Source organism: Natator depressus, chromosome 15 (assembly GCF_965152275.1).
Source record: "Natator depressus isolate rNatDep1 chromosome 15, rNatDep2.hap1, whole genome shotgun sequence".
NCBI classification, from domain to species: Eukaryota; Metazoa; Chordata; order Testudines; family Cheloniidae; genus Natator; species Natator depressus.
In genome coordinates, this window is record NC_134248.1 from 21,058,132 (window position 1) to 21,080,832 (window position 22,701).

General features: G+C 38.6%; 1 protein-coding gene across 18 annotated transcripts in view; it reads left to right on the plus strand.

The window, feature by feature from the left end:
- The window catches only part of RIMBP2 (RIMS binding protein 2), a 277,138-nt gene that overhangs the window by 176,826 nt on the left and 77,611 nt on the right, over positions 1-22,701 (plus strand). For 13 of the 18 annotated variants that reach the window (XM_074972300.1, XM_074972299.1, XM_074972303.1 and 10 more), the window contains 3 exons: positions 5,905-6,009; positions 15,565-15,615; positions 17,862-17,882. In XM_074972300.1, coding sequence (XP_074828401.1) covers positions 5,908-6,009; positions 15,565-15,615; positions 17,862-17,882 — 174 coding nt within the window. In that variant the 5' untranslated portion in view covers positions 5,905-5,907. The remainder of the gene's footprint in view (positions 1-5,904; positions 6,010-15,564; positions 15,616-17,861; positions 17,883-22,701) is intronic. The other 5 variants (XM_074972301.1, XM_074972307.1, XM_074972309.1 and 2 more) reach the window with 1 other exon arrangement.

The window sequence follows — 22,701 nt, forward strand, 5'->3', positions numbered from 1 at the left end:
AAGAATTTTTCTATATTTATTAATTTAAACTTTCACAGTGCAGGAAATTTGGGGGGGATAAGAGAATGGGGTAGGGTCTGACAATATTTAATGAATGGCAGTAAATGTTGAGATTCAAAACAAACTTTATAACAGTTAAAACATACATTGTCAACATCACATGTCAAAGTATTCAAAGTAAATATCTTTAAATCAAATTATCAATAAGTTCTCAAGCAGCATTTTCCTTACTTTGAGTATTTGTAAATTTTGATTATTATCGATGGAGATATCTTTTCATCTGTGTTTGTACGGCGAAATCAACATTTACTGATATTTACTGATAAAAATCTAATTTTTCCAAGCCTACTTGTATAGTAGTCCTGCCGTTTCCCCCTCACAGTTGCAGTTACTCTCTGTTGGCCAGCAACTGGGGAGATGTATTAGAAAACACTGTCATAGAACCAAAGGGTTAGATTACTTATCCTTTCTCCCAGAACTCTTCTCTCATTAAGGTTCCTCTTCCCTCACCTCAAGCATTCACGATATTGCATATCAATTCTCTGCAGTGTTGGCTGGGAACGAAATACTCTGAGCTGTAGTTTTCTGGTTTAATTAATCTTTTCCAACTCATGTACTGAAAGAAAATCCCTGATAAAAGTTCCCAGAGCTCTCTGGGAAAGTAGAGGCATAGTTTGGGGACTGGTATTGAGAAGCAGGCAGTTTACTGCTCCAGAGGCTTTGCTCTCCAGGCAGCTCTGCAAATATGTGGTATTTTTAAAGAGATGTGGACAGTTTGAATGGCTTATATGATAAAAACTCCTCTTAGTTTAAAAGTTTTAATCACATATTTAACCACTGACAATGGTCGGGACAGCTTTACAGTTTCCAATATATATGTTCTTTTCTGACTGTACTTAACTGTCTTATTTCTGTATTGGGAGGGACATTAACATATGCAATGTGAGTATTATATATAATAAATGATGCAGTTATGTACAAATCACATTATCAAATAGGGTAATATTTCTAAGGTTTCATGGTACCTGTGCAGCACCATTTTTATCAATAGAATCAGGAAAGTAGCATGAGAAAGTTGGTTTGGATATGAATTTCAACCCCAGTTTCACAGATCTATGGTCAACCTCTGAAGTTAACTGCTTGGGAGAAGCTCTTTGTAAATATGCACAAACCTAGCTCATTGCTCACCTTCAAATCCCTTCTTAAAATCCGCCTGTGCTGAGATACCTACAAAAAATTTGCAGTGGGCAGGCAAGTAGTGTGCTGAGACCACTGCCTATCATACTGATCAATATTGTCTCCCCATTTCTTTGTGCTCTCCATCTGCCTTGTCTCTTGTCTTATACTTTGGTTGTAAGTTGTTTGGGGAAGGGACCATCTTTTGGGTCTGCTTGTACAGAGCCTAGCATGGTGGGGTCCTGATTCATGGCTGAGGCTCTTAGACACTACTGCAGTACAAATAACAACCTTTTGCATGCTGTTTGGCCTAATGTACATCAGGAAATGGATGGAATTAACTGGGTATTATTTAATTTTCATTTTACCCTGGAAAAACTTTGCTTAAAAATGGCCAGCTGGTTTCCCATCTCTGAAAAGTTTTGAAGACTATTAAATCTGGTTTTCATGTTAAGAAAGAAAATTAGTTATTCCTTCTATCGTGTCAGGATGTATTAACTCAGCTGAGGAGTAAGTACCAGAATGTGCTAAATTAGCTAACACTCTGAAAAGTTAAATATAGGTAGCCTCTTACAGAAAATAGTTTTTTCCTGATGTGCACTAGGCCACCTTTTCCCCTTCACTCTGCCGTGACAGCAGTGTCTGCAAGAGCAGATGACAAGCCCTTTGATCATTATGTTCTGGTGTGAATTAAGTTTGCACCGCATTCAGTGTCACATCCTACTTATCGTTAGGAAACAAGGCTCTGATATTTGAAAGTCAGTTGAGTCAGTGTTAATGTCGACAGCCAGTTATAAATATCAGGGCTTTAAAAATAATTCTGCTCCCAGGGTAAGGTTTTCTACAAGTTTTTTTGCAGTGGTACATAATGTCAGCTTCCTCTGCAAAACCTCTTCCCCTGTGGCAGGTTTGTTGTGAGGGATGGGGCGCTCGCAAAAGCTGACACAGGCAGGGCTTCTCCTGAGCAGAGCCCCTCTGCATCCTTAAAGGGGGCTTCCAAAGGCAACTCCTGGTAGAAGAAGCAGATAGGGAGCTGGAGTTCAGCTGCACAGGGCTAAGATGCAATAAAGAGGCTTCTGCAAACCCACTGTCTGCTCCAGAGTGGGAATCCTGTCTCTGATCTGGGGGAAACTCTACAAGATCTGACACCCCCTCCACTCCACCTTGAGGTTCCTTCCCACATTTTTTCTGCAGGAAGAAGTGACCTGCCCTAGTGTTTTTAAATGTGTGGTCTTCCCCATGTTTTCTGTGTGCTCTTCCGTGGTTTCTGTGTGCTCTTCTAAATGTGTATTTTCTTCATGACATCTGAATGACTCCATGCTTGGGAACTGAATAATCCTTTTTAAGAGGAGGAGAGAATGGGGGGCAAGGGAGAATGAATATTCATGTTTAGTGAAGTTCTAGCATGCTAGCACTAGCTAAGGCCAACCATAGCATGGACAGGTGGAATGCAACCACCTTTGTACAGCTCTGCCACTGTGATAGACTCTATGAATTGCTGATTACCAAATATTGTGAGCAAACTGACAAAAGAAAAGAAAAAAACTCAATGAATAGGGCCCCTGCATTGCCATATGTACTTTGTCCATTTATTTTTACAGATCTAGTTTAATATTATTAATTATTTATAGTTCTTCATAGCATACTAGTAAATGTGCTGTATTAGGTTTTGTAAAAATTGTTAAGTCCTAGTAACATCAGACTGAGCTACAGCAAATCTGCTATGAAATCTTTGAGGAGTGGAATGAGGTTGCTGGATTTTTTGTAGGAATGTTTGTCTTTGCAGATTATCCGAGTGAGAATTGTATTGTACTGTGTACATTCTGCCTCAGTGTTGCCCTTAATGTAAGAAATTTAAGGACGCGCCATCAGTGTCTGAGTCCTGTAGGCATCTACACGAGAGCTGCTGAAAGCACCTGGGTACAAGACTGGGTCTGATTCTAATGTCAATCAAGAGTAACTTTTCTGTGTCAATGGAGTTACCCCAGTGTACATGAGATGAGAATCAGTCCCACAATATTTGGCCATAGCCAAATGCTGAGAAGAGTAGGTATTTCCCATGGACATATCGGGGGGTAACTTTGTAAAAAAAATTAGGATCTAAAGCCTGCAGCCCTGGTTATAAACTCTGCAGTCAAGAGGCTAAATCCTCCACAGAAACTGCACAAAACCCTAAGTAGAGTTCAGAATAGGCTCCCGTGAAGTGCACAATTGTGGGATGAAATCAGACTTGTCTTGAAGGCAGATAAGGTGCATTGGCTTTCTGTGTTGTGCCTTTTCACGTGCCTCTGTGACTGATGGTTCAATAATATCATTTCTCTAAAGGGATACAGTCGGAATGCTAACATTTCTCTTCCACTGATAATATTCTGGGCATTGTGTGTCTACTATTAACAAGATATTCCTGGACTCTCCTTTCTTGTTGGCTGTTTAAAAAAAAATAGTGTCTCCAAAGTAAAATTAACTTAAGTGTGCTGTACAGTTTTCTCAGAGTGAAATATTTTTAGACACTAGAGTTCAGCAGCAGCCATTTGCTTAAAAGTAGGTTGCAAACACCATCGCAGAAGGTTAGAAAAGCAGGGTGCCATCTGAGAACCCAATTTATGTGTGTGAATCCGTGATTTGCACACACACCTTCCACCGCCTTCACCTAATTCCACCAGCAGTGGCATCTGAACAGACCATGCAAACAACCTGCCCGTGTCCAATCTACAGGAATAGGAAGGGCTTTATTTTCACAGAATGTGGGCTTTTTAACCACTAACAGGGTTTTTAATTAATGCTTGTCACTGTTGTCAAGCTGTTCAGCAGCTGCTTATTACTCGTACAAGGAATGGTTCGAATCAGCTTCTGTTTAAATGCTGGTCCACCACTTCCAGCCCTGGTCCCTTAGTTCCTTTTGTTCTCGATTCTTAGCCCACAAATGAAGGTGTATTCCTGTCAACTCTGAATTTTGAAACAGCCACTTAACTTTGTTTGAATTCATTCAAATGGCTAATGCCAGAGTCCTTTTTTAAAGGCATAGGGGAAGCTGCATTCTTGTTCCAAGTCATGTACTCTAGGTAACAAAGTATATTAAATCCTCTTGCTCTTATTTACTAGAGCTGTGCTCCACTTTGAATCATTCCTTTATTTCCTCGCAAACGTCAGCAGGAAAGTACCAGTGAGAGAACTAGTGGTGCAGAGCACAACAAAAAGTTGCTAACTCATTCCCAGGGTGCTGTTGTTTTCTGATGGGCCCTGTGGAACTTTTAAATGAACAGAATAGTCGGTTGTCTGTGCTGGGGATGGTGGAGCAGATTTAAACCCACACGAGCAGCTTTTAGGCTGTTAGCTTTGGGAGAAGGCTTAACAGATTGAAAGTTACACAACATAAACGACATTTTTTAAAATGACTAATGATTTTTGGATGCCTTGATTTTTGGTCACCCACGCTGAGATGCCTTAAAACGGGCCCAATTTTCAGAAAGTGATAAGCACCCACCCTCTGAAAACCAGGCCTTCTTAAGGTGTCTCAGATTGGGCACCCACCCAATAATTCATAAACCCCAAATCAGTAGTTCTGAAGATCTTGGGCTGCAGTTTTTCACTAACTCATCAATAAAAAGTAAATATTAAAGAACTCAACCACCAAAGTGAAACCAGGTAGAATATTGAAGATATTGCTGTCTTCTTAGCAAATACATCCATATTGGTGCCAGCCAGCCTCTTTATACTGCCCCCCTTTGTTATTAATACCACGTAGCCCAGAACGATAACTCATTAAAGAAGACAAACAATAGACCCATTTGGGTAAGACCTTTCTCTTTTACACGGTGAGAGAAATGCTGACCCATTATAGTCAGTGGCAACCCAGTATCATTTCTGCCCTCAAGCACAGTTACCTATTATGGTTTTCACGTAGTAACCCTCACTTCCACAAGTACCTTATTGTGTTTGTGCTCTCAATCTTTAGTATCGGCTTCAGCAGGGAGGAGATCAGAATCTAGGAAGAGATCTTTTTTTAATTCCCATTTATTGCACAAGGTGATTTGAAAGTATAGTAATATGAAGCTGAACTTTGTTATCCTGTAATGAAAAAGATTAGTATCTACAAAGGATTTCTTCAGTTTTTGCCCTTCTGAAGAGTCCTGCATCATATTAGTTTGGGTCATTAATTGAAGGTTTTCTTTAAAAAAAAAAACCTATATTTTTCAGTACTATGTAATCAATTTTATCCAAATCCACCTATCTTCTTTTTGCTGTGTAAGTGGTGGTATAAATAATAGGCAGTTAGAGCATCAAGGTCAGAATGTTTCTTTATGATGAACATGCATGAAGCAAATGAGAGAACAGGATTCCAAATAAAGAATCAATTAGGGAATTTGTCAAGCTAAAATTTTCCTGAGATGAAACTGTTTATCATGATACAGTTTACAGTGCTCTGATGAGGTGTCTAGGGTATGCAGTAACTCTGCCCTCTACTGGATGGAATTTGAACAGCTCAACTGTGTGCCATGGACCATGTATTGCTATCAACTAATGGAGATTCATATGAAGCTAACCATGCACTGCAGTGGAAATCTGCCCCTGTGGCCTGATAGAATAAAAATTCTATCTGGTTTGCATACCCTGGATACCAAAGAGATTTTATATTGAGATCAGCATCATGCTTCAAAATGTTAGCATATCTGATTTCAGAAAAGGACATTAAAAACTGATGAGTTGGTTTTCTTTCCCCTAATACAGCATATGCGAGAGGCTGCTGAACGGCGGCAACAGCTAGAGTTGGAGCATGAGCAAGCCTTGGCTGTTCTCAACGCAAAACAGCAGGAAATTGAACTCCTGCAGAAGGTAAGTGAAGAAAATGAAAACCAAGTAAAATGGCAAATTGCCGTGATTGGGCATGGGTAAAGAAATGGATCTCTGAGTCTAGCTGAGTGTAATCTGCGTCCATCTAACCAGCATCTACTTTCCAAAACTCAGTCTCCTCTTTTTCTAAAGTGTTCAGACTGACTTCTCATGCAGTAGTAGTGCATGTGTGTCTCAGTCTTTGATTTAGATAGCTATATTTAGGCTTGGAAGGTTTTATTCTTTTAATATCAGTAAAAAATCTATTTTACTGTACACACCCAAAGAGATGAAAAAATATTTCCATTGATGATGATTGAAATTTACACATAAGCAAAGTAAGAGACATTCTTCTTGAGAACGTATTAGAGTTTGATTTAAGGATATTTACTTTGTATATTTTGACATGTGATGTTGACAATTTGTGTTTTTAGTGTCTATAAAGCTTTAACTTTTGAAGCTCAACATCCAGCCCCCTGCACTGAGGCAGGATTAAGTATTAGTTAGACCATCCCTGACAGATGTTTGTCTAACCTGTTCTTAAAAACCTCCAATGACAGAGATTCCACAACCTCGCTAGATAATTTGTTCCAGTGCTTAACTACCCTTACAGTTAGGAAGTTTTTTCTAATGTCTAACCTAAATCTTCTTTGTTGTATTTTAAGACCAATACTTCAGAATCTCATCCAGTGCTAAGGCAAAAACCTTACAAAATCTAAGTATATTATATCTACGCAGGTAACTTTATCAACCAAACTTGTAATCTCATCAAAGAATGAAATCAAGTTTGTTTGACAAGACCTATTTTCCATAAATCCAGATTGGCTGGCACTAATTATATTCCTATCTTTTAATTCTTTATCGGTTGAATCCCATATCAACTTTTCTATTATTTTGCCCATGAGTAATATCATGCTAACTGCTATAGTTACCTGGGTCATCCTAGGTGCCCTTTTTGAGGATTGGCACAACTTTAGTGCTCTTCCAGTCTTCTGGAATTTCCTTGGTATTCTAAGATTTATTAAAAATTAACAACAGTGGGCTAGAGATCTCCTCACTCAACTCTTTTAGGACTCTTGGGTGCATGTTGTTCAAGCCTGCTGATGTAAAAATGTTTAATCCTAGCAGATTTGTCTGATCTCCTCCTCAGTTACTAATGGACTGAAAAGTACCTCATTATTCTCATACGATAAAATCCTTCTTCTTTCCCAATACAGAACAGAAATATTTAATGAACACTTCTTTTACAGACTTTTACTGCATTATTATTAATGATTTGACCATCTCCATCTAGTAATGGTCCTGTATCATTGCCAGAATTTCTTTTGTTCCTAATATACTTAAAAACACCTTCTTATTGTCCTTAGTTCTGCTAGCCATGGAATTTTCCTTGATGTGTTTAGCTTCCCTTATCAAGTTTCTGAACTTCCTAACTCCTTTTTCCATATGTAGTATATTGCTTTTTTATTTCTAATTGCTGCTTTCTCTTCATCACTGAACCAGGATGGGTTTTTAACCAAAGTTGTCCTCTTTCTTGACTGTGGAATTATGGCTTTTTGCCCAGTTAATAATTTTTTTCTTAAAGAACTCCTAATTTTCATTCAAATTTTTCTGTCTAAATATTTCATCCCAATCAATTTTTCTCATAATTTTCTCAGCTTTGGGAAATTAGCCCTTTTGAAGCACCTCTGTCCTCTTTGCCCATATTGAATGTAATCATATCATGATCACTGCTCCCTAGAACATAAGAATGGCCATACTGGGTCAGACCAAAGGTCGATCTAGCACAGTATCCTGTCTGCCGACAGTGGCCAATGCCAGGTACACCAGAGGGAGTGAAACTAACAGGTAATGATCAAGTGATCTCTCTCCTGCCATCCATCTTCACCCTCTGACAAACAGAGGCTAGGGACACCATTCCTTACCCATCCTGGCTAATAGCCATTAATGGACTTAACCTCCATGAATTTATCTAGTTCTCTTTTAAACCTGTTATAGTGCTAGCCTTCATAACCTCCTCAGGCAAGGAGTTCCACAGGTTGACTGCGCGCTGTGTGAGGAACTTCCTTTTATTTGTTTTAAACCTGCTGCGCATTAATTTCATTTGGCGGCCCCTACTTCTTATATTATGGGAACAAGTAAATAACTTTTTCCTTATTCACTTTCTCCACATCATTCATGATTTTATATACCTCTATCATATCACCCCCTTAGTCTCCTCTTTTCCAAGCTGAAAAGTCCTAGTGTCTTTAATCTCTCCTCATATGGGACCCATTCCAAACCCATAAGTTGCCCTTCTCTGAACCTTTTCTAATGCCAGTATATCTTTTTTGAGATGAGGAGACCACATCTGTACACAGTATTCAAGATGTGGATGTACTGTGGATTTATATAAGGGCAATAAGATATTCTCCGACTTATTCTCTATCCCTTTTTTAATGATTCCTAACATCCCATTCACTTTTTTGACTGCTGCTGCACACTGCGTGGACGTCTTCAGAGAACTATCCATGATGACGCCAAGATCTCTTTCCTGATTAGTTGTAGCTAAATTAGCCCCCATCATATTGTATGTATAGTTGGGGTTATTTTTCCCAATGTGCATTACTTTACGTTGGTCTACTTTGGTCTTAATTATCTTGAGCAGTTTAGTATCGTCTGCAAACTTTGCCACCTCACTGTTTACCCCTTTCTCCAGATCATTTATGAATAAGTTGAATAGGATTGGTCCTAGGACTGGCCCTTGGGGAACACCACTAGTTACCCCTCTCCATTCTGAAAATTTACCATTTATTCCTACCCTTTGTTCTCTGTCTTTTAACCAGTTCTCAATCCATGAAAGGATCTTCCCTTTTATCCCATGACAACTTAATTTACATAAGAGCCTTTGGTGAGGGATCTTGTCAAAGGCTTTCTGGAAATCTAAGTACACTATGTCCACTGGATCCCCCTAAAAAAACAGGAGTACTTGTGGCACCTTAGAGACTAACAAATTTATTAGAGCATAAGCTTTCGTGAGCTACAGCTCACTTCATCGGATGCATAGAATGGAACATATAGTAAAGTAGATAGATAGATATATACACACACATACAGATAAGTTGGAAGTTACCATACAAACTGTGAGAGGCTAATTAGTTAAGATGAGCTATTATCAGCAGGAGCCACAAGTATTCGTGTTCTTTTTGCGGCTACAGACTAACACGGCTGCTACTCTGAAATCTGGATCCCCCTAGGCGACCACCAACTTCCAGTCCAGTGTAATTCATCTTTAGCCATCATAACGAGGTCCAAAATAGGTAGCTCATGTTGGCTGCAATGCTTTTTTTTTAAAGAAATTTATCGTCTATAATTTTTAGAAACTTTAATGATGATTTACTACTAGCTGCCTGAGACTCCAGCAAATGTCTCCCAAATCGAAGTCCCCCAAAACAACACTGTTTTCCCTTCACATACAACAGACAGGTGTTTAAGGAGTAATGCATCCTGTTATCTGCTTTGATTTGGTGGTCTGTAACAAACCTCCTCCACCACCCCCTCGTGAGCATCAATAATTGGCACATTGATCATTCTGGCTTCAATTTGACCCATACATTCTCCTTCACAATATAATTGAGGTTCTTAGTGTGTCTTTTCCATTGTCTTTCATCACACAGATTCCTGACAACTTAACGTGTCCATTCATGAAGGGCTAGAGATGACTTTTCTATTTAGATTGTTGTTTGCGGTAGGGATATTCTCTTGCTGTGTGTATGTACAGAGCCTAGCACCTTGGGACCCGATTTTGGTTGAGGCTTCTACCTTCTCCTGTGATACAAATAATTATAATACTAAAGCGAATATTCTGTAGAAATGCAAAAGTGCGGGGCCTGGTTTGGCAAACCAGATGGATGAGGAGGTCCAAGTGGTTCAGGTGCTACTCTGAGACTCAGGAGACCTGGGGTCAGTTCCCTGCTCCCGCACTGATATCCTGGGGGACTTTGGGCAAGCCATTTCGTCCCTCTGGACCAGATTTTCAAAGATATTTAGGCGCCCAATGAGATTTTCAAAAGGGCCTAAGCAGGTTTGTGCCTGTTGATTGTAATGGGAGGTAAATGCCTAACCAATTTTGGTGCTCTTGAAAGTCTTACTAGGAGACTATCTGTATCTTCAGGGATCTAAATACCTTTCAAAATCTGATGCTCTGTGCATCAATTCCCAGTCTCTACAAAGGAGCTAATACCCCACAGGGGTATTGTGAAAATAAATACCTTAATAGATTGTGAGCTCTTGAGATATATGGTAGTAGGGGCCATATAAGTACTAAGATAGATTGACCAGAGCTGGGAGGCTGTTCCATGCGCTGAAAGCCAATGTGAGAAACAGCATCTAAATTAATTAGTAACAGAGGTTAACAATTGGGCTGCACTGATCTGCTCCCTGAAGATTCAGCACTGGCTCACATTCAAAACCTGGGCTAACCTCTCCAGTTGTCTGTTAGGCTCTCATTAGGTTCACCTTGCCCCTTGTTTTTGCTGGATATATCTAATTGCTTTAGATAGGCATATTAAAATACTACCAGCATGCATGGGGAAGTAATGTGATGGTGTGGTAGATTTGGAATTTGCATGTCACCAGCATTAATATGATGAGGTTCCAAGGTAATGTGCCCCATTAAACTAAGCCAATAACTGCTGCTTTCTGGTACCTTTTGCTGTATTGTTTTGACAGAATAATAAGTAATTCTTCTTTTTATATGTACATGGATGCTTTTATCCCTGTCACGCTGTGTTTATCCAGTCCTTTAATCTCCAAAAAGAAGAACATAATATTGTTAATCCAGACTTTATTGTGATACAGACTCAGATAAAACAGTGATTCACCAGCAAAGTTTATTACGAGCCTGTGCAATGGAAGGGGAGTTAACTATTGATGCAGTTTTCCTGATCATTTATCAAGAGCTTGTATTCTGGATAGATTTTATTAAACTTGTGATGATTGATAATGCGCCGCTTTCTGTTACCTGTCATAATATGTTTCCTGACACTCTAGGAATCAATATTTTATCAGATGCTAGCAAGAAGACTTATTATTATAGTACAAGAAGAAATATGAATATTTATCAGTGCCAAGGGAGATGTTATCCTGCAACAGATTAACGTTCAGTTTCAGTATATGCCCTCTACCGTGCCTTTAAGGTCGGATCCAACACCCATACAGAGCAATAGGAGTCTCTCCACTGATGTTAATGAGAGTTGGATCGGGCCTTTGTAGCCAATGGGTCAAATCCAGAGAAGTTAGTGCAGCTGCGCTGATGTACATCAGTGGAGGTTCTGCCCTGTTATACTGGAATGTTTATAGGAAATGGTTGTCCTAATGAGGATTGCTTATAATGGTGTGTATGTGCAGGAGTAAGGCGTGTAGGGTCCAATGATAGCCAGTGTGCCACACTGATACATTTTGCCTGCCTGGCATAATGGTTAACAAAAGGTTTTGACGGATTCACAAATCTGGAGCAAATTTCGTTAAAGTTCATGATGAAAAACTGAAAGGGAGATAAAATGAGGTTAGCAGGAAATTACTGACTGCTGCAGATTCCTTTGAAAAAAGAAAAGGAAGACTTGTGGCACGTTAGAGACTAATAAATTTATTTGAGCATAAGCTTTCGTGAGCTACAGCTCACTTCATCGGATGTATCAAATAAATTTGTTAGTCTCTAAGGTGCCACAAGTACTCCTTTTTCTTTTTGCGGATACAGACTAATACAGCTGCTACTCTGAAACCTGTCGGATTCCTTTGAGGTTTCTTTAAAGCCATTGGCTCTCCCTAACCAGACTCAGATAGCTGAATCTGTGATTGGCAGGACAAAACACAAAATTCTATGCTAGACATCTCTCTCTCTCTGTCTCTCACTTCTGTACAGTGAAAAACACTTATGTGTTGTTTGGGGGGGGTCGACCCATGCTCCACAGTCTCTCCTCTTGAACCCCTTCTTCCCACCTCTTTCAGTGTTACCAAAAGCCCAGGCTTAGGCCTGCCTCCCTTACAAAGGATCACACTCTAGCATCTTTCAACTAAGGATCATAAAACAATTTACAAATGTTAATTAATCCCCCAGAATGCACCAGCACACAAGAAAGAGAGAGACTGATAAAATTTTGCCCACTAGAAATACAGTCACCTCTGGTGTGGAACAGTGCGCAAGAATGCTCCACAACAGTTAAAGACAGGAAGTAAAAATGGAAATGCAGGCATTGTTTAGATAGACAAACTATAAAATTGTAATTTGGCCAGGACACCAATGTTCTGAGATCTTTAATGGCCACACGGCCTCTGAAAAACACACATCTTGTACCAGAGCACCCCCTTCTGGTTTAAGAAGGCTGTTGATTCAAGTGTTAACTCAGAGAGATCAATCAACATACGTTTATTTACTTTGTAATGTGCAATATAACCTTAACATATGATGTAGCCCATTACTGCATTTGGGTAGTTACTCCACTGAGCATTATTATTTTTTAAGATCATGTTTATATTGACTAGTGTTAGCTTGGGTAAACTTTCCAAATACACAAAGTGTTTGTTTATATAACCACAACAGTATGTACATGCACCGCCCCCCAAAAATCCCTCTTTTATAGTTCATTCAATTTGGAATAAACCTAGGGTAGAATTTTCACTATATGTCTGCTAAAATTGTACAATTTTTCTGTGAAATTACAGTTGTAGCAACCTAGATTGTCAAGGACCCAGAAACTAAACTTAGACTTGTCCAAATGCACTGACAGTTTTGAAACCTATTGATTAAATATGTGAAATTCAGATAGTGATTTTATATAAACTGGGATACCTGTCAAGATACTGATGTTTTAACTGAATTTCGCCATATTTTCATGGGCATAGAGATTTTACTTATATATATAATCTTCTATGCTGTCCATTGGTGAAACCTACATGCCCCATTTACAATTAGTATGTTTATATTTTTTAATTTAACTAAACTATAACCTAAATAGCAGTTCCCAAACTGTTTATGGGCCACCTGTGGTTTATGAAGCACTTGCTAGAGGCATGCAAACAGCTAATTGGTCAGGGAAGGATTTAATAGTTAATAGTTGAAAAGGTCTTTACAGATGCAATGCATCTGATGTGTGCTAAGATGCCAAAGTGTTTACGTGCTTTGCTGAATTAGGACCCACCTGTTGTTACTGGATTTGAGCCCCAAGACTAAATAAGTGTTATGCACATGTGCATTTTCTCTTTGAATTTCTGGCGGCAGAAACTTTCCTCCACATTTAAGCTGTCATGTCCTTCAGGCATTAGTCTTAAATGTTGCTTCCAATCTATTGCACTAGTTAAATGTCCATATCTTATTACAATGAAATTGAACGTTTTTTCATCGGCAGTTAACACTTTTACCAATAATCAAACAGCCCCATTAAAGCAAATGTTAACTATTGCCAGTTTTTATACTGTTGAGTTGAATGTTGTTGTACATAATTGCCCACCACCTTCTGCATTGTGGCAAAATTCTATTCCATTTAACACCTTTAGCATGAAATTTATTGTTGGAAACAATTTTTGTCACTTAACTTGGATGATTTTAATGGTTGTTTTGTTTTTTGTTTGTTTGTTTTTTAAAAAGCATGCCATATGTATTGCCAGTGGAAAATAGCTTTAGTTTAATTAGCTGATTTCGTCAAAATTTTTCATTTGATTAAGATCCATTCATTAAGATTAAACATTTTATAATTTGGATTCATTAATTAAAATTTAATTTCATAGAGCATTTTGAAACATTAGCATATTAATGCTATTTTAAAGTCCTATATAGATATAGAGAGATTTTATTAGCCATTATATTTTGTTACTTGAATTTTTGAGAGGCCTTTCATGTAGCATCTCCAGGGTCCTTCTCTTAGTTTATTTAAGCAGTGACAATATTTTTCAGTATTTGAGCAGAGCCACACTCATTCTCACCTAATCCAAAATCTCTGTTTTAAAGGAGACCCTACCCAGAAGTGATGAAGCAGGCAGCCAGCCATATCCGTTACGTTAAAAAAAATCTTTATTAAATGGTAGTGTCAGTGAAACCATAAAGTTGATTTAAGAACAGTTAATTAACTTCATTTCCCCACGTATCCTGATGCCTGTCACATAATCATAAATTTGCAGATTTGTCCAGTTTTTGCAGAGACAGAAATGAACATGTGCTATACCAGGGCTTTTAAAATGAGTTTTAGTTTGACTTCAGAAACTTCAGTAGAACCCTATATTTCTCTCTCAGAGATAACAGATAAACAATAAGGGAACCAAAGTCTGCATCCTTGTGAGGCAAAATTTTCCCAGAATCAGGTCCTGTATATTTAGGCTTGATCTTTCAGATCATTCTTAATCCTACATTCTTGTTCACACTTGCAGTTTTGCAGGTACCATCAATGTGTAGCTGTCTGTAACTGACATGCAGACATACTTGGGGACACAGATATCTGTTTATTAAGGTCTTGTCTTCCTCATGCTGCTACTTCCATTGACTCTAATGGGGCTACTCCTATTAGTGAGGCAAGAAGTAATTTACCTAAATTATTCCTTTGATGCAGGGAAAGATTCTCTTAACATAAAACTGGTTTCCACTTCAAATCTTGCACATGGTTGTTTTTCAGCACCTCTGCATCATTTCAGATTTCCAGAACGTAGTTATAAGATAACTTTTTTATTAAACTGGCCCTTAATAAGGCACAATAGAAAACGAATTAGAGCTGAATTTGCTGGTGGAAAAGCTAAAACCAACCTATGTGAGGCATGCTATAGAGAGACATTGTTAGCAAAGTTTGGAATTGTTAACATTAGCTTTACCCTTCTCACACTGCTGTATGGATAAAGGATCCCATCTCGATGGGATGGGTGTATCTCGGGGGTCTCAGTATGGACCTGGAATAAAAAAGGGTGAGAACCATCAAACACTAGGATTTTAAGGCTTTATCTATTAAATTTCAAAACAAAAAGGATATCTATCTGCTGTGTAGCAAAATTAAATTAAAAAAAACGTTAAAAATCTTCTAATGGTTTTAGGTTACAACAGATCACAAGACAGCTCTCATTTTCTTGAATCATAATCCAATCAGGGCACATTTGAAGTGAACCCTAAATGTTGCACTCTCAATAACATTGACACAAAACATCTGATGGCATTGCAGCATTTTATGAATTGTTTTGTTACTTGACTTCAATAGGACTACTTATGTTTAAAGTTAAGCGTACACTGTGTTGGTTTGTGGCCAGTGTCTTCAGCGTTTTGCCAGGTCCAGCCCTCATTGACTTTAATGGACTTTGGATCAGACCCATATACAGGATAGTAATCAGTGGCATTTTGTTGAGTTAACAAGTGATATATTTTATAGTGCTGGCTCTGATTATTAAACTTGATTTAATTGTATTTTATCTGAATATAAAACTATAAAAATATGATTTAAAAGTATCATATTCGGGCAAACCTCTCGTTATGTTTTATTCTAGTGCAAAATGAATATGGCATGACTGAGTAACCTGGTTTCTTCCTTTTTTTTAATTGTAAAAAAGGCTCAGGTTGAAGCAAAGAAAGAACATGAAGGCGCAGTTCAGCTGCTAGAGGTAAGGAAGCCATTGTTTGTTCTTGTTGCCGTTATACCAGTTCCTTTCTCATTATAGTAATATAAGACCATGATTGTTTCTAGCACGCTATAGTAACTCATGGGTAAATATTCCACTTCATTTTTAAGTCATGTATGCGTTAGAGGATGCTGTTATGGTCCAATGGCTAGAGCACTGAATTGGGAGTCCAAGAAACCTGTGTTCTCTGGCCACTAGTAACTTCATGTCTCTGTGCCTCAGTTTCTGCATCCATAAAATTGAGATAATGATACCTTTCTTTGTATACTGCTTTGAGATCTATGGATGAGAAGTGCTATTATATAAGTATTATTATTGTTTATTTTCCATCATTCTGTTGCAAAAGAGTCTAAGGTCAGTTTATAGCTCATAACAGTTAATGGTAAGATTGCATTAGCAATATGTGTCCATCAAAACTCCTTCTAGTCATCTATCAGGAGAAAAAATACAGAAATATATGTTTAAAAGTTCCTTTATTTTTACTTTAAATCAAGCTTTTTACACATTTCACCATAAATCCCTTAAAATTGCACGTACCGTTAAAGAGAGGGAGAATAGAGGAAAAAGGAAGAATTAAAAAATCTATATTTGCTTCATTAACAACTTCTCATAGCCATTATGATCTTGCACAGAGCATTTCCTGGGGATTAATGTTCACCTTTTTTACCTCCCAGTGTGGTTAATTTGGCATGTAAGGTGGCCCATAATATTATGCTGGACCAGGGCAAGTGGCAACCAAAGGCAGCAGAAATTAGAGCTGGTTGAGAAATTTTCAGCAAAGCATTTTTTCATCAGAAAATGCCAGTTTGTCAAAACTGAAACTGTTTGCAGGAAAGGATCGATTTTGACAAACTTCTAATTTTGAAAAAAAAAATGGATTTTTCTTTGAATAGTCCAAATTTAAAATTCTGTTTTTTCTGCTCTAAACAATTTTTGATTTTGAAAGTTAAATGTAGTAATGTAGTCTGCTAGAGACTGATTAAAAGCTCATTGAGTCAATGGTTGATGTTTGGAAGTGTAGAATACCTCCTACAAGGTGCTAAGTGCCCTCAACTCTCATTGACTTCTCTAGCAGTTGAAGGTGCTCAGCACCTGACAGTTTCTGGCCCATAGTCCTATGATGGCTGAAAAGATTGTGGAGGTCTATATTATTAATACACTTGGGTGCTATGAATAAGTCCCTGTGGGTAAGTAACACCTCTCAGTTAATTTCAGTATTGGTCACTACATATTCTCGTTTTGTTTTATCTTCCTATTGTGTTATTTGTAGCACTTGGATGGGTAACATATATAAGTATATGTGAAATAGTAAAATGGCACTCTAATTGCAGCCAGATTTCTTTTTATTGTTCATTTCTATTTCATACATAATAGATTGTCAGTGATGAGTAACAAACTGTTTCTTTCTGCCTGAGACAAATATCACACAAGTCACTATGAATTAATGACCACTTAATAATATATAAATTCATCAGAAAGACGATACCCATAAATAGATTGGCTGCAGCTACTACCTTTTCAATGCTTGTCAATGCTTCATTTGGAAAAAAAAATATTTTCTAGTCCTCCCTTTCTTCTGTGCAACCAGTTCTTCCATCCATGCACCTACCTCCCCATGTGTTGATGGAAGACAGAACTTTTTCGTGCAGTGCTCATCTATAGAAGAAGATTCTGTTTAGTTAATTTATTTATGTATTATTTCCTTGAAAAGTGTATTTCTCCACAGGAAAAGCTTTACTCATATGCTTGATTTATTATCATATATATTTGATTTTTTAAAAAGATAATTGAGTGCCTTCTGGAAAGTATGTGAGACCAGGGGAAATAAGTGGAAATAAAGCAGACAAATGATAATATATATACCTTGAAAGCCAAACAAAATTCCTGTTTACCTGATTTGTCTGCTACCTCTGTTTTGCATAACCCCATCAAACAAAGTTTCTTGGCCTTTTGTTTTATGTTTCACTAAGCCTATTCATTTTACCATTGTGTTTATTTAATCTGCCTTTTGAGATTCAAGATCAGCAGCAGTATTGATTTCTTGTTTCTGAAATGTACAGTGTGATTTGCATTAATGCATGTTTTTACTTGTGGTAACTGTTTCAAAATATTTTGTTCTGAAATGTAAAAAAAAAAGTGTTCAAAACTGTATTTTATTTCTTTCTTTATTTCACATCTCTTTGTTTACTGTGTCTTGTTTGGAATTTATTGCTTTGCACTTCACCCAGAACACCTTGGACAGCATGCAGGTATTTTAGGGCATAAATTCTTCCTTCCCTATTCCCCTCCATTCAAAATGTATGTGATAGTCCTGCCTTCCCTTGCATGGAATACATGATAGAACCATTGTTATGCAAGCATGCTTGGCACTGGTATTGTTACAACCCGGGGAGGAAGGCAAGTCAAATTACCAAAGCCACCAGCTCTTTCTGCAAGAAGTTAGCCTTTGAACATGGCATGATTTCTTAATAGCAGCTCAGATACCACACTTGAAGTGGTGTTCTTATGAGTATGCTCAGTAAGAATGGTTCAGTGTTTTATGCAAAGTTGTGACTTTCAGACTGTGTGGATTGTGTCTGAATTCAGATAGGTTCTTTGTTAATGTAAAGGAAATTTTACAATGCAGTACTTTAAGAATGTATTCACCTGTGGCTAAATTATTCAGCCACTCACCAAAAGGTACTGCGGCTACATGAAAAGATAAAATCTACAAAGTGATATTCTGGGAGCAGAAAATGTGAGTTCATCATTAGCCTGAATTCAAACTGTCCACCTGGAAAGCGGCTCATCTAGTCTTACGTCTGCCTTGTGCAAACAGTATCTATCCTATAATAGAAGAAGTCTGCTTCATTCTAGATTTTAGAAACCATTTTAGGCTTTAGAAGCAGCAGTGTTCACTATACATAATATTTATATAAGAAGTTTGGAAAGTCACACGTGAAATAGATTCAATCCAGTCTGCAGTGGAAAATCGCTTTCTCACAAAACCATTGCACAGTTGGGCACAATAAGTGGTCTCTAATTTAAGGAAACCATGGACTAGTATCCCATTTTGGTTAGGGCTGAGCTGGATTGATAAAGCTATGGAATGGAGTATCAAATTCACAAGGTGATCCTTAGGTCTTGTGCTGCCTCTGTGCATTGGGATACTTTGAGGCAGATACAGAAACAATGAGTCATGCCCACCAGCATATGGTTAAATGTGGCTGCAGCAACTTTATTAAACTCTTAACCAATGAGGAACCACTGGTGGAGCTACCCAGGAAGGTTGTTCCAGTGTGGAATTCAGCTGAGCACAAATGGCACAGCCTCTACAGAACCAAGGCTGCCCAGGGACCTTGGCAGGAAGCCAGAGTCCCAACTCATTCCCCTTATCCTCACCAGAAGTGGAGAGGTGAGTAGTGGGGAATCCCTGGCTGTGCAAGACAGAGAAGTGTACACCCTCACCATACCATGTTGTGTTTTGGGGTCCATGCCCAAGAAGCCCATTGGGTACAAGGAATCACATCAGACCCCCTTTTTTTTTTTAAACCCACCACCACACTGGAACCTGCCAAAGTTGCAACAAATGTAATGCTGTAAACCCCGGAGCTGGACTTCTGGGATGCTGGATGGAAGGTGGAAAATACCCACACAGCCATTTGCCTGTTTTGCCATATGAGAAAAATGCCTTCCAGACACCCAACAAAATTTAGTAACCAGCGAGGCCCCTGGCATCATAAGAGATCGAGCATACTTACGTATGTCCTCTATGTGGGATGAATGCTCTCCTATGTGTATAAATCCTAATGCATCAAGATAACACTATATCTGAAGTGTAAAATGTGCATTCTATATTTCCTAAAAACTGTCAGTGGTGTGACACTGTCTGAGTGTCTATGCCTGATGAGTTTTTTTAAGTCATCAGAGAACTATAGCAGAATATAACAAGCTAATGTTGAAGCTGATGGAAGGTATTTTTTGCCATACTGCATATAAATATCTTTAAACATAAATTTTTGCATAAAAGAAAACTTGAAATCTGAACATTTTGTACATTTGTACAAAAAGCAATTTACTTCTGTTGTGATTTCCTGTATTTCCCTTGCTACTACTGGTAATTTAGCGTATCTGTGATGAGTTTTCTCCATCACACTCTGGCTTCTGTTTTATCCTCCAATGGAATCACAATCCTTTGTTTCTGATATTCACAGTTTATTAGATATCTACACTTTTTGAGGTTAACTATACCTCAATACCTTTGTGGCTTGCTGATCACTACTTATGCATTATCATATACTACTATGTATACGTGAATCAGGGTGGTTTACTCCTTGATTTAAGAATCCAAAGTTTTCCAGGTTATGTCAGAAATGCACCTGATATCTGAGTACTTGAAAAGTGAGTATATAATTACTTTTCCATTTGATTCTCCAATACAGCAAAAAGTGGGGCAAAAATCTTGTAGCCAAGTAGATCCTTCACACACCTTCCCTGTTTTTGATACATAAAGGTGTCTGCTTTATGCTTAGGAAATGAATTAGAGAGACACCCGTTTCAGAGGGTAGCTTAGAAAGATCTTCAAGGTTTGTTGTAAACTGCCCACTTTTGACCACACTCTGCTCTTATTTTTATAATCTGAAACTGTATTTTCAAGAGTTCAGTTCCAATTTAGAGACCTAAATTAAGTGGCCAGATTTTCAAAAGTGCTCAGAACCCAGCAGCCCCATTGGTTGTCAAAAGTAATGAACAGTTTTGAAAATATTTCATTTAGGTGCCAAAATAGAAGCTGCTGGTTACTAAGCTCTTTTTGAAAATCTGGCCCCTATGCTTTTGAAGGAGACACACAATTTCAGGGGATCACGTCTTGAATATGGAGGGTGATATCAATCCTTTTGGTTATTCAGGGAGATGGGGCCATCTAAAGAGAGAATTTGGCACTAAACAAACAGTGCCTATTAGAAATCTTCCAAACTGTAAATACGTATTATGAAAATGAAGATACACGTTGAAAGAACTCTCAGAAATCACATCACTGGGCTTTTATTTCTTCATATTATTAATCCCCATTTCTTTACTGACAAGTCTCTGCTGCTGTGATCTCTTTCCTGACAGCTCTGACAAACGTAAAGCTCTTTAACGATGAAAAGTGCTATATAAAGAACTAAGTAGCCTCTTATGGTCACATGCTGTACTACCCCCACTTGCTCAGGATTTCAGATCAGAGACTCCAGAAGTTTATGATCCTGCAGGTGGCTCTTATTTAATAGAAGATACAAGGCAGTGTAAACAGTGATTTATCAATATGGAATATGGCGAATTTATCTATCTATAGTTTTTATTAGTTTTTTTTATATTGCTGATCACTGCACAGATCAATTAGGACTTCATAGCAAGGTCCCTAAGGGATTTCAAGAGTCTTTGGCTTATCTCCCTTCCCTGGTACAGAAATCTCTGCTTTTGCTTCTTTCCTTCTTCCCCCTCCTGTTAATTTTGTTATGGTGGGAAAGTTTTGTCAAAGAGGAGTGTCTTGCAGCATACCCTGAAGGTGGCAAGACTCTGGTGTATGGCAGCTCATTCCACAGCCAGTCCCCCTCATTGTAGAACTAATTGTCTGTGGCTGCCCCATGGTGTTGTGAACTGTATTGTCCCAGAGGAGCACAGCTGTCTTGGTGAGTGGTGGATGGAAACGTAGTCGTTGATGTAGCTGAGTCCCGACCTGTAGATGGCTCTGATGATCAGGACGAAAGCCTGGAACTATCAACAGCAGCAGATTAGGAGCGAGTGGAAGGATCAGTGCATAGGGATAAGGTGAGAAACACGTTATGCACAAGCTGGAATCTCGACGTTGATGCTACCTTGAGATCCAGAGACAGTGAGTCACAGTCCCCATCTGGCAGTAAGAGGTGAAGCTTCTTAGTGAGGCAGTTTTCAATATCACTGATGCCAACTGGTCTTCTAAGCTAATTACTGTTTTGAACAGGACTGTCAGGGTTAGGGTGACCAGATGTCCTGATTTTATAGGGACAGTCCTGATATTTGGGGCTTTTTCTTATATAGGCTCCTATTACCCCCACCCCCGTCCCGATTTTTCACACTTGCTGTCTGGTCACCCTAGTCAGGGTTCTCACCAATTTGAAGAACAGGAAACAGGGGACATATGGACCCTGGCTAGTTCTTCAAAGAGTTTCTTCAGTTTTGCCCAGATTGTGTGTGAGCCAACTACTCTTCAACCAGGAGCTGCTCTCCTCTAGGTATGGTGACATCTTCATGATGGTGTTGATTGCAGCTGGGTGTTCTCAATGTATTGTTGGCAGCTCAGTCTATGGCGTCTTACCACATCTTCCAGGGAGTCTCATTTAGATATTCAAGAGGGCAGGGACAAAGTAGCTCCCAAAGGGTCTCCATAAGCGAAGGCAATTGAGGGAGCAGAGCACTTGCCTATTGCCATATTTTTAGTCCTGTTGGAGAGGAATGACTGTACCAATGCTAGGCCTTCTATTCTAGCCTTGTCATGCAGAAAGGCCAACAGAAGAATGTGAGTGACTGCATCGTAAATTGCTTAGAGGTCAAGTAGTATGAGCTTCTAGATGCGGCCTCCTTCCTTGGCCATAAGGATGTCCTCTTTTAGTGCCACTAGGGCTGTCTCCATGTTTTGCTGTATGGCCAAGTGAAGTACAATTGGGGAGCATCTAGGATGTTGGCAGATGCCATGTGATGTTGGAACGTGGTTGCCAATATTGTCTGAATGATCTGGAAATGGGAAGTGAGCAGCAGAGTTGAAGTAGGAGAGAGTATATGCTGATTGTGGTTTTGGGGGGAAGACTGTTACATTTTTTTCAGGGAGGTTAGCATGTGGTTTCTGTTAGCAAAAGGCAGAGTTATAATAATGCAACTATTTCTGTGTAGCTTTTCAGTGCTATTTTATCACATTACTGTGTTTGTTTAGTACCACCAGAAACATTCCTGACTTGCAGATTTCCCATGCATCTTTTCAAACAATTGTAGCTGATACTTTAATTTCAGAAAGAACTCAGTGACCTTTGCCATTTAGCAACCTCTTCTGAGCCATTTTATTTAGATTTGGAA